General features: G+C 39.9%; 1 protein-coding gene across 4 annotated transcripts in view; it reads left to right on the top strand.

Moving 5' to 3' along the window:
* The window catches only part of MAGI3 (membrane associated guanylate kinase, WW and PDZ domain containing 3), a 112790-nt gene that overhangs the window by 66102 nt on the left and 30888 nt on the right, over positions 1-15800 (top strand). For all 4 annotated transcript variants that reach the window (XM_081916274.1, XM_081916273.1, XM_081916276.1 and 1 more), the window contains exons 10-12: positions 3450-4058; positions 6168-6214; positions 11049-11205. In XM_081916274.1, coding sequence (XP_081772400.1) covers positions 3450-4058; positions 6168-6214; positions 11049-11205 — 813 coding nt within the window. The remainder of the gene's footprint in view (positions 1-3449; positions 4059-6167; positions 6215-11048; positions 11206-15800) is intronic.

Below are 15800 nucleotides of genomic sequence, written 5' to 3'. Positions count from 1 at the left end.
TTATTTTGCAGTTTGGACAAATGGTGATACAAAGATTATGAAAACAGATGGTGAAAACAATTCAGTGATGGTACTGTTGAAGTTTGCTGCTGTGTGTTTCAAAAGTTTCATTAACAGTGAAAATGAAGTAACAAAGTGTTTAAAGGAAGCACCTGTCTTCTGTATTGCATCTCCTTATCTAGCTATGTTTGCTGCCGTTACTCTTTTCTGTTCAGAAGACTAAAGTAGATTTAAAAAGATTAACGTTTGTGCTTTTCAGTCTTTTATTCTTTTGGCTCTTCGGACTCCAGTTTAAGACCAGGGTAGATTGCAGCTGCTGTAGATTCCTTCAGGATTTTCTAAATTTAGTTGCTACATTCTTAGCCATGCATGACATAACATCAGGCTTATTGCATGCTATTCTGGTGGTGTAAGAGTTCTTGTGCAAGATTTTGTTAATCGGTTTTTTGTGTCTTTGGCCATTTTGCAGATGTTTAATACATGTTTCAAATGAATATAGAGAGCCACAAAATAAGTAGTTGAAGATTGGTGCATTCTGTTACGCAGTACATCCAGTGTTCCAGATCATTTATTTGTTTCACAATTACATAAGAATCACTTTTTTAAAAAATGTATAAATGCTTCTCTATATAATTGACCGGTAGACACAGGTTCAGAATCTTTAGAACCAGTTCATTCATTGAATAGTCATAATTTTGTAAGTACAGCTACATATTGTGTACGGTTGCATCTAACACTCATTTAACTTGCATGATTTCAACCATACATTGTTGAAAGCAGGCTGGTTGGTATTGTGCAAGATAAATCCAAGCCAGGTGGAGAGCTTAAAAGCTCTTTTTGCGCCAGGCTCACTTGGAGTTACCTGGCACATAAAAAAAACTTTTAAGCTCTCCACCTTGCTTGTTTGTTCCAAAGTGGTTTGTGGAGGGCGGAAGTCCAGTGTAGAGCATAATGACCATTATTAGCGCCATCATCATTATCACCTTTTTCCTGGTTGTTCCAAAGTTCTTGGGTGTGGTGTGGCATCATTATTATCAATACCATCGCCTTTTCCCGGCTTGTTCCCAAAGGGCAGCTGGGCAGGGCAGGGCAGAGGCGTTATCATTGTCATCATTATCATCATTATGACACCACTACTACTATCATCATTATTATCTCCTTTTTCTTGATTGTTCCCAAGTTGTTTTGTTTCATAGGGAGGGGCATTTCAGAGGCATTTTGATCCTCATCACCTTTTCCTCCTGCCAGGAGGGATTGTTCCCAAGTTGTTTGGGGAGGAGAGAACACAGTGCAAAGGCAAAAACATTAATTTTGTTATAATCTCCTCATACACCCCTAATTTTGAGAAGCATATATATGACATTCTGCCTCTAATATCACACTTATTATTGGCCAGTATTGTTCAGCTGCTATTCTGGTGAGTTGACTTTTATGTATTTTAGGTGTATTGTATTCTTTTCTATTCCATAAAGATTTTTTTAAAAAAAATACTTGCCAGCTATCATTAAGGGGTCATTTGTTTTTGTTTTCTTGACTATGCATGGTATGGCTGGCTGTAGCTATTGAATATGTTTACTGGATTCAGTTATGTTCTAATTTGCTGTCTAACTTACAGCAGCATACCAGGATTAGACGGCATAAGTACCAAGACTTAATAGTGTCTGGAAAAGCAGAAAGATTTTTCAAACTTTTAATCCATTTGTTCATATTTGAACAATCCATTTGTTCACATTTGAACAATTTTATGTTCCTGTGTCTTTTCTTGCAGGTTGTATTAGGTTGTATCTAGTGTTAGTCCTACTTGGAGTAGACCCCTTGAAATTATGGACACTACTAACGTAGGTCCATTAATTTCAATGTGTCTACTCTAAGTAGAACTTAGAGGGATATAATAGCTTAGTTGGTAGAGCATGAGATTTTTAATCTCAGGGTCATGGGTTTGAGCCCCACATTGGACAAAAGATTCCTGCCTTCCAGGGGGTTGGACTAAATGGCCCTCACACTCCCTTCCAACTCTACAATTATTTGATTCTTTCGCAAGCAGCGGCCATTTTGTGTTAGGCCACACCCTTGGTGGCAGTCATTTGTGACTGTACCCTCAGCGTTTTCTCAAAATTTCATATGTGCCCACCAACCCAAAAGGCTTTCTTCTCTTGTGGCAACGGCAGTGCCCTCTCGAGGTAGAAATCTATTGAGAGTTGTACTCTTCATTTGTACAATTTATGACTTGCTTGTCCTCTGTGTAATGTTCTGATAAGTCTTACATAAAGGTCCTCCTGCTACATAGTTTTTAGAAATCATTTGGGGAGAGTAAACATATGAACACCTTGCCTTAAACATGTATTTCATTGTAAAAGAAAACATTCCATAATGCATTTTTTTTCATTTGTTTGGAAATAAACTTTAAAAAGCTTTGGAGAAAAATGAGGAAACCCCACCCCATTCCTGCCCCCCTTGACCTTCACATCTGTGATCCAGACTTTTATCTCTCTGTTTGAGAGCTTGGTTTTCTCTGTTTTTGCTCAGAGCAGAGTGACTACCTTCCTAGAGTTCTCTTCTGACCACCACAAAAACAGCAGTTTATGGAATGTTCTCTTTGAGTCACTCTCCACATTGAACATTCGCACCTTTTGTCTTTTTTCTCAGACAGGTTCTGCCTTTTCATGCTGTTGCTTTCATATTTTGTTTAGAAGGTTGTGACCCTCATTTCTAGTCTCTATAATCTTTTTTCCTTACTTCCACACACATCTAATTACTGGGCAGATGTCTTAGATTGTTAGATCTGAATCGTGTGAAATTCCATTGCAATAAATCATAGATAAAAAAGCTAGTAGGAATTCATTTGGTTTACTGGCTTGCTTACAAGGAGGGCTGTTTGTGAAGTTGTCCATCATCAGACTGGGCATATGGTATGATAGCATTTATCAGATTCTACTGATTTTTCTTGTGTAGAGTTGAAAGATGCATGTTCTCCATACTTGCTTTTGTGTTCTTAAAAGGCAAAATTATTTATGAAATAAGTTTAATATGGAAAAAAACTTGTATGACTTTTTTCAGTGACTATACATGGAAGCTAGAAGAGTAGTCTATTTCTTTTGAAATGTGTTAGAATGTATGAAGTAAACTAAAATATATGCTTACTGTTACATGTACACTGCTTCCATTTTGAAACTCACTGATTCCCTTTTGAAATTGCAAGAGTCTGCTGCAGATTAAGCTTTATATATTTAGAACTGTGTGATCTTATCAGAGCCAAAACACAGATTACATGCAAGAGAAATCCTGCCTTGTGCTGCAAATGAGCAAAAGGAAATAATGCTATCTTTCTTCGCTAGTATTTTGAGTAGTTTCCAGTTTTTTCCCTTAGAGAGGTTACTAACCTCCTGCTCATGCTAAGGTATGGGAATAATGTTTATTTGTATTAACAGTGTCCTGTTTGCTTTTAACAGGTGATGTCATTGTGGACATAAATGGCACGTGTGTCTTGGGCCATACCCATGCTGATGTCGTCCAGATGTTTCAATTGGTTCCTGTCAACCAGTATGTGAACATGACTCTGTGTCGTGGATACCCTCTTCCTGATGAAAATGAGGACCCTGTTGTAGATATTGTTACAGCCACTCCTGTCTTAAATGGTCAGCAAATAGTAAAAGGGGATACTTGCATGATCAACCAAGAGTTAATACCCGGAACAATGGTTTTGGACCAGAATGGAAAGCCAGGGCATATCTTACTCAATGGACGCTTGAATGGCCCTTCCACAGACCTCAACGAACAGAGGGCCTCAGTGTCTTCTTCAGGATGCTCTCAAGCAGAACTGGTCACAATTCCTCTGATCAAGGGACCTAAAGGTTTTGGATTTGCAATAGCTGACAGCCCTGTAGGGCAGAAGGTGAAGATGATCTTAGATAGCCAGTGGTGCCATGGTCTTCAGAAAGGGGATATAATTAAAGAGATTTATCATCAGAATGTGCAGAACTTAACTCACCTTCAGGTGGTAGAAGTACTGAAGCAGTTTCCAGTTGGAGCAGAAGTGCCACTGCTTATCCTAAGGGGAGGTAGGTAATGACATTTTTATGTATTTTGAAATATCTGTCACTTTTAAGCACTGTGTAATGGCGTAAATGTAAGTTTATCACTCTTTTGCACTGTGTATTTTTATATTTATGGGTGATAATAAAACTAGAAAATGTCATACTCTCTCTTTTCATTTTTTAAAAAAAGATACCAAGAATTGTGAAACACTGTAAGATCTTTTTTTCAACATACATTGTCTTAATACATGTTGATGGTTTAAATCAGTGTGGTTTTGACAGGTTCATTCTACCTTGAAAATGAAGTGCAGTTGTCCAAGCACAGACAAAATCCTGCTTCTCAGGAGCCAACATGCAAAATTTGATTATGCAGTCTTAAGAGGTGTCCAAATGTATAGTGAACAAACAGCTTTCCCAAATATATTGTAGATAGAATGCATGAAAGGTGAATACTTGAGTACTGCCAGATAAGAACTTCACTTGTGGTTTCCTGGTTTGCCTTTCATTTGTCTTGATCTACTGTCTGTCCTTTCTGGTTGCTTATTTTGGCTTCTTAACTTCACCTTGCCGAGGGTCACATAATCAAGTGTTAAGCATAAGTGTAAGCTTTCTTTTACTGGTGGGCTCTGCATTGTCATATAGTACTATTTGTGATATCAGTTTGCCCAACTTGCCAGGTCACTTCAGCTCTAAGTGATCTTAGTTAAAGTGGCTAAATAATACAAATACCTCTAATGATCTTGCATATATTTATATACAACTTTTGGGGGAGTTCAGATTTGGAATTGCCCTCAGTGTGAAAACTGACTGATAGGATTCACTTTTCCTGTGGTAAGGAAAATTCCGTTTTTGCAAGAAGTTTTGGCCATCTGTTATATGGTTAGCCTAGGTACTAATGTTAACTATAGATCGTTGTCCCCTCCACCCTTGGGTAGGTGGGTGGGTGGTGAAGGCAGAGGGAACACTCCAATTTCTATTTATTGTGTTTTTCAGAGGTTTAGCTGTATTGCAGCAAAAACATCTGAGAGTCCCATGACTTCTTAAAGACTAAGAAATTCATGGACTAAAGCTCACGTCATTAGATACTTCAAATAAAGTGGACTCTAGTCTACAAAAGCTTATAACTTAATACATTTGTTCATATTAAAGGTGCCACAATATTCTTTTTTCTTCCTGTACTATACCTGTAAGCTTTTCTTTCTGTTGGAAAGCTGATATGCTCACTGTCCCTCTTCAGCTCAATGGTTGATTACTAAGAAGATAAACAAATTTTTATTGTATTTAATTGTATGAGGCACCCAGAACATTTAAAATAAATGTTGGAATAAAAGGATTTTGAATTCCCCTGTGAGAATGGAAAATATATGTATTAATTTATATCACTGTGTCTGGGGCAGATGAACTTGTTCCATGGTTCTTGGAACAAATTGAAAGATGCTGATTTACTGAAAACAACCTGTTTATAATGCCATCTGTTTGTAGGTTCACTGATTCTTATCTCTATTATCAAATGTTCGGGAAGTTGGGATTAATTGCTACCTAAAGTGCAATTAAGCCATGGTACTATTGACCTGGCGTTCTCTGGTCCATGGGGTCACGAAGAGTCGGACACGACTAAACGACTAAACAACAACAACAACTATTGACCTGTTTTTGGAATCTACTTTGTTATCTGAGCTATACTGTCATGGTTCAGATTATAATACTGGCTCGACACCTGAATTTACTGCAGAATTCATTAACTATTGTGATTTTAGTAGTAGGCTTTTAGAAGGCTTTTTTTTGGTGAGGAGAACAAATTAAGTTATAGAATAGATTTTTCTATAATGTAAAATTAACCAAACAGAGGATGTATCTTCGAGTTCTTGGAAGGAACTTGTGCTGTTCTTTATCATCTTAAAAACTGCAGTAGAAATAAGACCTCTTTGGTAGGGATGTGTAAGGTTCTAGGTGGCCTGCTCACTAGAAACCTGGAACACTTTCTCCTTGGCAAGCTTACAAGTGGATTTGTGAATGCTTGGACAAGACCTCTAGAATACAGAGTTCTAACCCGCCAGATTAGTATACCGGATATAGAAAACTGTAGAATATAGTGGTGTGATGGGTTATATTAATATTTATTCTCTATTTTAGGCCCTTCCTCACCTACTAAAAGTTCCAATGTTGTGAGTATTGATAATGTGAGTATTGATCAGAGTTGTTTGAATTGACTGCAATTTTTTTATTTATAAAGTAAGTTGATGATAATTCAGATTAGCTCTTTTATAGCCCTCCAGGCAGGGCTGTCTTAAGCATATGTGGTGCCGGGGTACAAAGATCCGCCCAGCGTCCACCCCCCCACCCCCCAGTTGTCCAGTCCCAGGTGCACAGGAGGGCAGAGCTGGCCGGCTGCCTCAGTGTCTCGCTGGCTCAGTCACCCCCAAACTCTTGGCACAGAACCTGCACAAGGCTCGCAGCAGAAGAGCCCGCTGCGGTGCTCCAACTGATGGGCAGGTTCTTCCCCGGACTCAACTCTCGGGCCCTGGACTCTCGGCCTGGCGCTCCTGACTGCCCGGCACCTGGGTGTCCCACACCTCTAGCGCCAATGGGTAAGACGGCCCTGCCCCCAGGTTCCTTTTGAGGTATAAGTTTTGATCTCACTTCCACATAAGAATGGTGTGCAGCGAAAAACATCTCTCTCTGCTCAGGATTTGTGGTGGAAGACTGACATAAAATTTAAGTTGTACAATAGCTGCTAGCCTCCACTGGTGTTTCTTAAATCTGGATGAAATTATTTATATATCTCCCTTAACTTTTGTAAAGGACAATTTATTCCTAAATTTCTGAGTGTAGTAAAAATCCCCTCCATCGGCTTTCTTTCTGGTATTAATTTGAGAGGGGAATGAATTTTGCTTGTTGCCTCAACTGCATTAATAGCTCCCAAACTCTGCTGTTCATTGGAGTAGATAATAGCAAAGGAAAGGCTGTGTAGATTGAATAGAATCAACGAGCTGCCTTTCTGTATTCAACCTTTACTTTGTTGTTTTCCTTTCCAAGATAGGGAATAGGAAAAGGCCTAGCACAGGTAAGGGCTGGTGAGCATGTTAGCTATGCCACTTAAGGACAAAGTTTAAAACAGTTGTACCGCTAAAACAATTTTTGTGAGTATTAGTGCTGAGCCAAGTGAAAAAGAGTTTACGAACCCTTCTTGAACTCTTTACAGTGCACAGTGGTGCACTGTTTAAAGTAAAATTACTTTAAAAATTCTGGGTACACATATTAGGCCTTGCATATCGATATATTGCCCAGGTATGAAGGGCAGAGCGCAATGGCAGCTCCACTCAGCAATATATTGCTGGTGAAACCACCACCATTCCTAAGTCCCTCTGCCTCCAGTGCACTGAGGGAAAAACAGACTGCAGTGACAGCTGAGACAGTTTCACCCCTCGCCATTTGGGGCCAATACAACTTCTTTCAACATCACGGTTTATTGCCAAACCACAATATTTCATCACCGTGTTGAAAACCTAACATCGCCCAGCCCTAACACATATAAAATATATGTCAGCATCCTAGTAGAAGAGTGTGGTCTAATAACTCATGCAAGCATTATCCAGCTTGATTACCCTCCAAGATTAATAAAAAAAGAGAGTTATGAGCACTTCTTTTATCTTTCAGTGTACCATGTATATTAATCTTCATTGTTTTTTTACCTGTCTCTGAATCTCATTTGTGTGCAAACTGATAAGATGTGATGTTGAAACACATACTTCATATTTGCTTTGCCTTCGTCTTCAGTTTATGGTTTTCAGTAGGATATGCATGCATGCACAAGCACATATTTTTCTTTGCTTTTTTAAATGAAAGTGCTGAATGAGACATGAAAAAGTGTTGCTCTCAAGTATAGTTTAAGTAGGGAGACTGGGTTCTTTCATAATTGTCATGACTCCATTTTTTATTGTTACCACTCCTGGCAAAATACTCATCCAGGGTATGATTGAGTTTCACAAAAATCAATATCTTTCAGGTTGATTAAATGTACTTTTTTCTTAAATTAGAAATTAGAGTAAGAAGCATTGAAAGATTACTTTCATGAATGGTACTTGATAGGGCCTTTTCTCTCATACTCAAAAAAGTACTGTATTTTTCGTCACATAGGACGCACCTAGTTTTTTTTAGGGGGGGAAATAAAGGGGGAGAAAATTCCTTTATTTCCCCTCCAAAACCAGGTCAGGGAAACCAAACCAGGTCGGGGAACAGCGGTATGGTGGCGCTCCGCCTCCCCGCTGTCCCCCGAGCTTGTGGGGCTGGCACTAGGGAGAACTCCTGCAGGGCTCTCCAGGCTGCGGATGTCTGCCCGGCACGCGGGGCACTCTGCTTCAAGGCCATGTGCGTGCCGGTCAGCAGGCTGCTATCCGCAGCCGAGGGAGCCCTGCAGGACCTCCCGCAGGGCTCCCTCGGATGCAGATATCTGCCTGGCGGTGAGGCGCTCTGCTTCAGGGCGCCGGGCAGCAGGCTGCTATCCACAGCTGAGGGAGCCCTGCAGGACCTCCTGCGGGGCTCCCTCGGCTTGCTGATAGCTTGCTGAAGCCTGGAGAGGGGTCGGTGCGCACCAACCCCTCTCGCTCTCCAAGCTCCAGCGAAAGCCTGCATTCGCCCCATAGGACGCACACAGATTTCCCCTTCATTTTTGGAGGGGAAAAAGTGCGTCCTATAGGGAGAAAACTACAGTAATTTCAGAGTTATGCTGAACAAAATTATGTTTTTGTCCTCTTATGTGAATGCATTTGGTTCATTTTCTATTAGCGCAAGAATACTGTTCGGCAACTATTTTTAAAACTAGGAAATCATGTACAGTAAATGATTAGAAGAATCACTAATTTTATTTGAGTAAAGCTCTGAAGAACAGGAACACACTAGCTGTTGTACTAAGGTCACTTTTTGAAATCTTTGGAGGAATGCATTAAAATGCACAGACAGTTTTAAGTTCACTAAACATAAACTGAATGCTTAGTGACATCTACTTTGTCAGCTAATTGGTTTTAAAAGGGCAAATTCTTATGCTTATAAACATGTGGAAAGTTTCCAACTGTAAAATCCTTCAGGGATTTTCTCTTGGCAGCCATGAATCTATTCAAATGCTTCTGCAGATGAATATGCGCTCATTTGCAGACACGTTTCAGGCTTTGTCTCAATCTAGAACAAACATCTTAAAATCAACTAGTTTTATGAAACACTGAAAACGTACATTTGATCTGGAGCAGCCATTTTTGCGGTCTCTTCTGCACAGAGTGAGGAGGAATTTTAGAGGGCTTTTACTTTCAGCTGTTTAATTCCTTGTGAATGATTTCCCCTTGTTATTCAGGGGGAACACCTGCAACTGTAGCAGCTATTCACACAAGTATACTGTATAGAGAAACAAACTGGCATAGATTGCATGTAGATTAGTTAAATGCAAATGTCAACATTACAACCCACTGTAACCAATCCATATTTTTCCCTTATAGAAGCTATCAGTATTGTAACAGATTTCATTTAATATAATGCTTTAAAATATTGCAACAGTTTAACACCTGTTATTTCAGTAATTCTTGCAACAGCTTTATAAAGTAGCTCAGTACTATTATTTCCCTTGTATTATAGTTGGTGGGCTGAGGCAGAGAAAATACCAGCTTGCCTAAGGCCAATTTGGAGATTTGGGAACTTCCTAACTCACAACTATGCTGCATCAAATGCCCCTATTGTGGGGAGGGCATGACAAAACATTACAGGATAAGGACGGGGTAATCTTTGACAGGCTATCCATAATCCTTCTGGGTTTTCCTCCAACCCTCTGGAGCAGATTCAAAGCTGGGGGCACATGAGGAGAGGAAATGGAAGGGAAGTCATATTGTGCAAATGAAGTCCTTTCACAAAAGGGACAACTTTGTGGGATGCAACCCATTATTTTGGTATTTTGCCCATGGTTTCCCCACTTGCCATTTCATTCTCACAACTCTGTGTGGTAGGTTAGGCTGAGAAAAAGGGACTGGCTCAATGCCATCCAGTGAGCTTCAGTGGCACATACTTTCTGAGCTTGCAGCAGAGGTTTTATCTAAAGAGAGTAAAGCAGAAGTAGATTTGATGTGATGAATTTTTTAGGTACATTGGTAAGTGGAATCTTAAGGCCACGTGATGTTCTCTGAAGTTATCATTCTTTATTCCACTGTTTTTACTGCTTTCACCTCATGAGTTAACTACAGTGGTACCTCAGGTTAAGTACTTAATTCGTTCCGGGGGTCCATTATTAACCTGAAACTGTTCTTAACATGAAGCTCCACTTTAGCTAATGGGGCCTCCTTCTGCTGCCACGCCGCTGGAGCACAATTTCTGTTCTCACCCTGAAGCAAAGTTCTTAACCCGAGGTACTATTTCTGGGTTAGCGGAGTCTGTAACCTGAAGTGTATGTAACCTGAGGTACCACTGTACTCATATTTAAAGTTTCAAATCAAGGCCATAAACTAAACAACTTGCAAGTTTCAGATCAAGACCATATACCAGGGGTCAGCAACCTAAGGCCCATGGGCTGGAAGCAGCCCACGGAGGTTGTTTGACTGGCCCACGAGCTGCCCCCAAACCGAGCCGCCTGCTCTCCCGCTGCGCTAAACTGGTGCACTGCAGTGCGGGGACTCACTTCTGTAGCGTCAAAAATCGTGTCCGCACATGCACCGACGCCGAAAATCGTGGGCGCGCACGCGATCCGGCCCATGGAGGGATCTCTGCAGGACCGATCCGGCGCAGGCAAGATAAGCCTTGCTGACCCCTGCCATAAACTCAATAACTTGCAGTTCTAGATTAACATTTCATTAGAAAACACTTTCAAATACCACAAGCAGTAATAATCCTTTTAGAAAGCATTAATTGAAGCATACTTGTTATGAGCTGAGTTGTTATGGTGCTCATTACGGCTTCTCCCACTTGTTTAAGCGAGTTGGTATATTCTTGCAACTTTGTACAAGTGTATATTTCTGGTTTCTCTCTCCCCACCCTCTGCAGAAACTAGATAAGCAAGAAAATTCAGGAAGCCAAGAGACCATCAGTGAATCAGCCCCACAACCCATGCCTTTTCCACCCAGTGTTCTAAGGTCAGCGTCCCCAAAGCTAGACCCTTCAGAAGTCTACCTGAAGTCTAAAACATTGTTTGAAGAAAAACGTGAGTACATAGACTTAAGATACATATTGCAGCAAAGCTACCGGAAATGCATTCTGATCTGAGAATTGTCAAGCTCAGTCCTAAAAGGAGGTGCAGTAGAAAATAGTATCTCTAAACATTAACAGAGTGCTTTTCTCTCCCAATAAATACAGAGGTAAAATAGTTTCTCAGAACAGGTGATTAAGTTCCAGAGTCACTTACTGACCATGTACACTTGAGCAAAAGCTCCTATTTTATAAATTAGGGCACTGCTTTTTACCCACATACATACATTGAGCCTTTTGTATTTTAACTGAAACAAATTTTAAAGGACCTAAGACCCCTGTCCCCAAATGGGAAACACCAGAAACACCCAGTTGACAGCCATTTTATCTGAATCAATAACTCCATACACATTTTTCAGTTCAGGAGTTTAATTGTATGATCCATGGAAGATGTAGGTAAGCAAACAAAGATGTGAGTGAGGAAGTAGGCTGCAGTTGCCAATAAGCCCAAGAAAGTAAAGGGAAAAAGCAGTGGCATAGCATGGGTTGTCAGCACCCGGGGCAAGGCAAGTAATTTGTGCCCCGTGGATTTGCGCCCCCTAACCCGTGGATTTGCGCCCCCTAACCCTAACCCCCAGATGTTGCGCCCAGTGCGGCCGGGGCCCCCTGCACCCCCCACACTACGCCACTGGGAAGAAGAGGGAACTAAATAGTAGGAGCTCATACAATGAAGCAACAAATCATTGAAGAGAGAGATCCAAAGACAATGAAATAAAATACAAGCACTGACAAGAAAAAAGTAACTTAGAACAAGTACTAAAATATTCAGAGGAGATGGTGTTGCAGAGAAATCCAAGACCACACTTGAGTAAGTTCTCCAGCCATCTTGTTACAGCAGACAGCGGCTGTGAGCAACCAGCAGCATTATTTAATGCTGTTTGTATTTGTTTTCAAAGTAGCTATTTTGCCCATCATTTATTGAAATGTCCAATGAGTGGTGTGAAAAATGCCAAAATGTTTCAGGCCTTTGAAAAGTAAGAAGAAGGGTGATTAGGAAGTTATGACAAGAAAGTATATGACATAGGAAAGAAAGCTGCCTTGTGGGCAGAAACTAGCCCTGGTGGTGGAGGAGATATGGATGGTCCAAAAGGAGGAAGATATTCCAGGCTTCAGTATGTTAAAAACAGGATGATGGATCCTAACATTGGCTTCACCGGGACCCTTAACTTCTCTTTAAACTACTAGATGCCTGCTGGGACTCTTTAGGTATCTTATTGGACCACCCGACCATAACAGCTGAGAAGTCTTAACACACTCTAGCTAAAGCTCATCAGGAATAGGAAATAAATGTTGCCCTCACTGTAATAGCATTACAGAACTGAACCTAAAGCTAAACTATTATAGGCTCTGGTGCGTCACTTCTAGTTCCTAGACATTGCAATTCAGCATCTGACAAAGAGGACTTTAGCCAGTGAAAACTTATGTAATAATAAAGTAAGATTTTTGAAAACACTTATTTCAATTTTGCAAGAGGTGTATTTTGTATTTTATTGTATCTTTGTTTATTTTTGTTGCTTTAAAACAGCTTGTATGAACAGATGCAATTATATGGCTGGCTGGCTGGCTGGCTGCCTCTGTTTTTAAATTTCATACTAAAACATTAGAAAAGACAAGGTGCATCACTGGTAGGCAAGTATATATGCAATAAATTTCAGTAGAGTTTAAAATCCTTTCATATAGATAAGATCAGGGATATGGTACAAACTGAGTAGAAGAGAAGGTTCTTTTTGTACGAATTATAAAATTAGTTTGGTCACCATATAGTCACCATCTCTCTAAACCACCTGAGCTTGGACCTTAAAATTTATTCCTCTGGTACCTATAGAGCAGGCATAGGCAAACTCAGCCCTTCAGATGTTTTGGGACTACAACTCCCATCACCCCTAGCTAACAGGACCAGTGGTCATTGATGATGGGAGTTGTAGTCCCAAAACATCTGGAGGGCCGAGTTTGCCTATGCTTGCTATAGAGCAGTGTTTCCCAAGCTTGGGTCACCAGCTGTTTTTGGACTACAACTCCCATCATCCCTAGCTGGCAAGATCAGTGGACATGGATGATGGGAATTGTAGTCCAAAAGCAGGTGGAGAACCAAGTTTGGGAAACACTGCTATAGAGGATTGGAACACATGTGATTACCCTTCCTGACCACAGACACAGATCTCTTCTTCAGAAGAAGGGTGTCTCATAATGCTGTTAATATTGTACTCTTTCTCTCAGTAGAGATGATACTAATGCAAATATCTCAACACTGCCCCTCAGAAACTTATTAGCCAGCAATGATTTTCATATGTGAAGTAGGGAAGATCAGTAGTCAGTTTCTGACATTGACCTAGTTACTGTTTTGTAACTGTCATTAAGATTTTGTTGGACGTCTCATTTCTATTCCATCTTCAGCAGTGTTTTTCCTAATTTTGTCAATAGAAGTTTGATTATAGAACTCCACCAGTTCTGTCCTTAAGATGTGTTTTAATCAGGATTGCATATTATCAGCAGGGAAGTTTAGGGAAGATTTTAATATTTGATGAATTATTGTATTTTAATATTTTGCTGGAAGCCACCCAGAGTGGCTGGGGAAACCCAGCCAGATGGGCGGGGTATAAATTATTATTATTATTATTAGTAGTAGTATTATGTGATTAGACAAATTTCTTTTGACAATTAAAACCAATTTTAACTATAAACTGTGAATTAAAATGATAGCTGAAATGTGGTGCTTCAACACCACAACCTAGTGCAGCTTGTAAATATTAATGGGAAAACATTGGACTTACAATATTTTATATCCTGCTGTTAACAGTAATAATTAAAATAAAAATACAATAAGAAAATCACAAAGGCACAACTCTTCAGGATCCTTCCCACAGGATAGTGCAACTGAAGCAGAAATAGACATCTGGTGTTATCTTTGTCTGCCTCATAGTTCCTTCCCAGAGGGCAGCTGGTGGTAGATGATCACGGGAGGGGACAACCTAGTTGAAGCAGGTTCTGTTATATTCTCTTTGACCACCCAGTGGTCCCTATTCAAATCATAGTTATTTTACATTTAAAAAGATGTACATAAATTGATATGGTCTTGTTTCATGCCACTTTACACTCCCTGTATATACAGTCAGTGTAAGAAAAAGTCTCAATGAAGCTGGCTCAGAATATTCAGCTGTCACAAGCTGGGAAGTATGAACTCCCATTAAAATTTGTGGCAATTATATGAAGACAGCTACAGAAATCATAATTATCCTGAATTAATACTAATATATGTATCATATTCCTACAAGGAGTTACATAATTTTAATGACAGTAAATTCTGGAAGGCTTGTGAATAACCTTGATAAGTTTGCCTTGAAGATAGTCCTATCTGAAGCCCAGTCATTCAGTTGTTTACTAGCATACCTTGCCCACACTTACCTAGGTAAGTTATTTGTGATTCAAAGACAGAGAACTTTTTTAAAAAAATCTGTCCGGTCACCTGGAAGCAGTCTTTGTCAAAGGCAGCCAGATCACTGGCTTATCACTAGAATTTTCAGAGGGTTAGCCATGTTGGCTTGCTGCAGCAAAAACAATGCAGACTAACTAATGTATTATGTCATAAGCTTTTGTGGATTACCGTTCACTTCTCTAGTCCACAAAAGCTTGTTCCATAATACATTTTTTAGTCTGTAAGGTCCTGCAAGACACTGTTCCCTACCAGCTGAAGAAATTTGCTTACGGTAAAATTTGTTAAAAGGTTAAATCTGAACCTGAACCTGCTTCACTTGTCTGACTTAACATTTGTTTTTGATCTACATAATTTGGCTAAGTGGGAAAGTTTTGAGAGAGTTGGTAAAGCGTGCCCCAAGAGTTTGGTTTTAAGCTGGTTCTTAGCAGTTCTTAGGTAGATTCTTATAACTGCTAAAGTTTGTTTCAATCAGCTTAACACCAGTTTTGACCTGTTGGAATGCCTAAGTGCCATTTACTAAAGTTTTCATCTAAAAGCTAATACCTATCTTTTTGGTTTCAAATATCATCTTCACCAGAGCCTACTATAGTTACACACTCTGAGGTCGTGTTCTCTTCCCAGATTTTACTAAGGGAAGTATTGGGAGCAAGAGTCAGGATTGTACACTCCCTCCCCTGTCTATCTTACCATGGGAGAAGCGAATGAACCCAGAAAGTTGTTTGGTCATTCACTTGTCTCCATGATGAGAGGAGCAGGGGGAGGAAGCAGATGAGTCCAAGGCCCACTCCCAGGTAACAGTCTGAATGGTGTAATAACATCTAAATAGGGCTTAAAACTAAAGTTACCCAAATCTCCTTGTAACATTATTTTGAACTTTTCTTTTGATTTTTCTGAGGCTTTAACAGAGTATTTGTAAATAGTTTGCAGCCATTTTAACCCAATCTGCCATTTTAACCCATGGAGGTTTAGTTCACTGAGTGGATTAGTTGGGGCTCGAGTGTTTTTCAGTTTGTATATTTTTGTATGTATATTGAGCAGCTGGGGTGTTAGTCTAATTCATGCAGGTGTCTTAACATTTTAAATACTTTCAGAAATGAGCATTTCTTTTTTAAAAAATC

This window comes from Podarcis melisellensis (assembly GCF_964234715.1).
Source record: "Podarcis melisellensis genome assembly, chromosome: 6".
NCBI lineage: Eukaryota > Metazoa > Chordata > Lepidosauria > Squamata > Lacertidae > Podarcis > Podarcis melisellensis.
The sequence above is the reverse complement of the archived record's forward strand: the minus strand, read 5'-3'. Positions and strand labels throughout refer to the sequence as shown.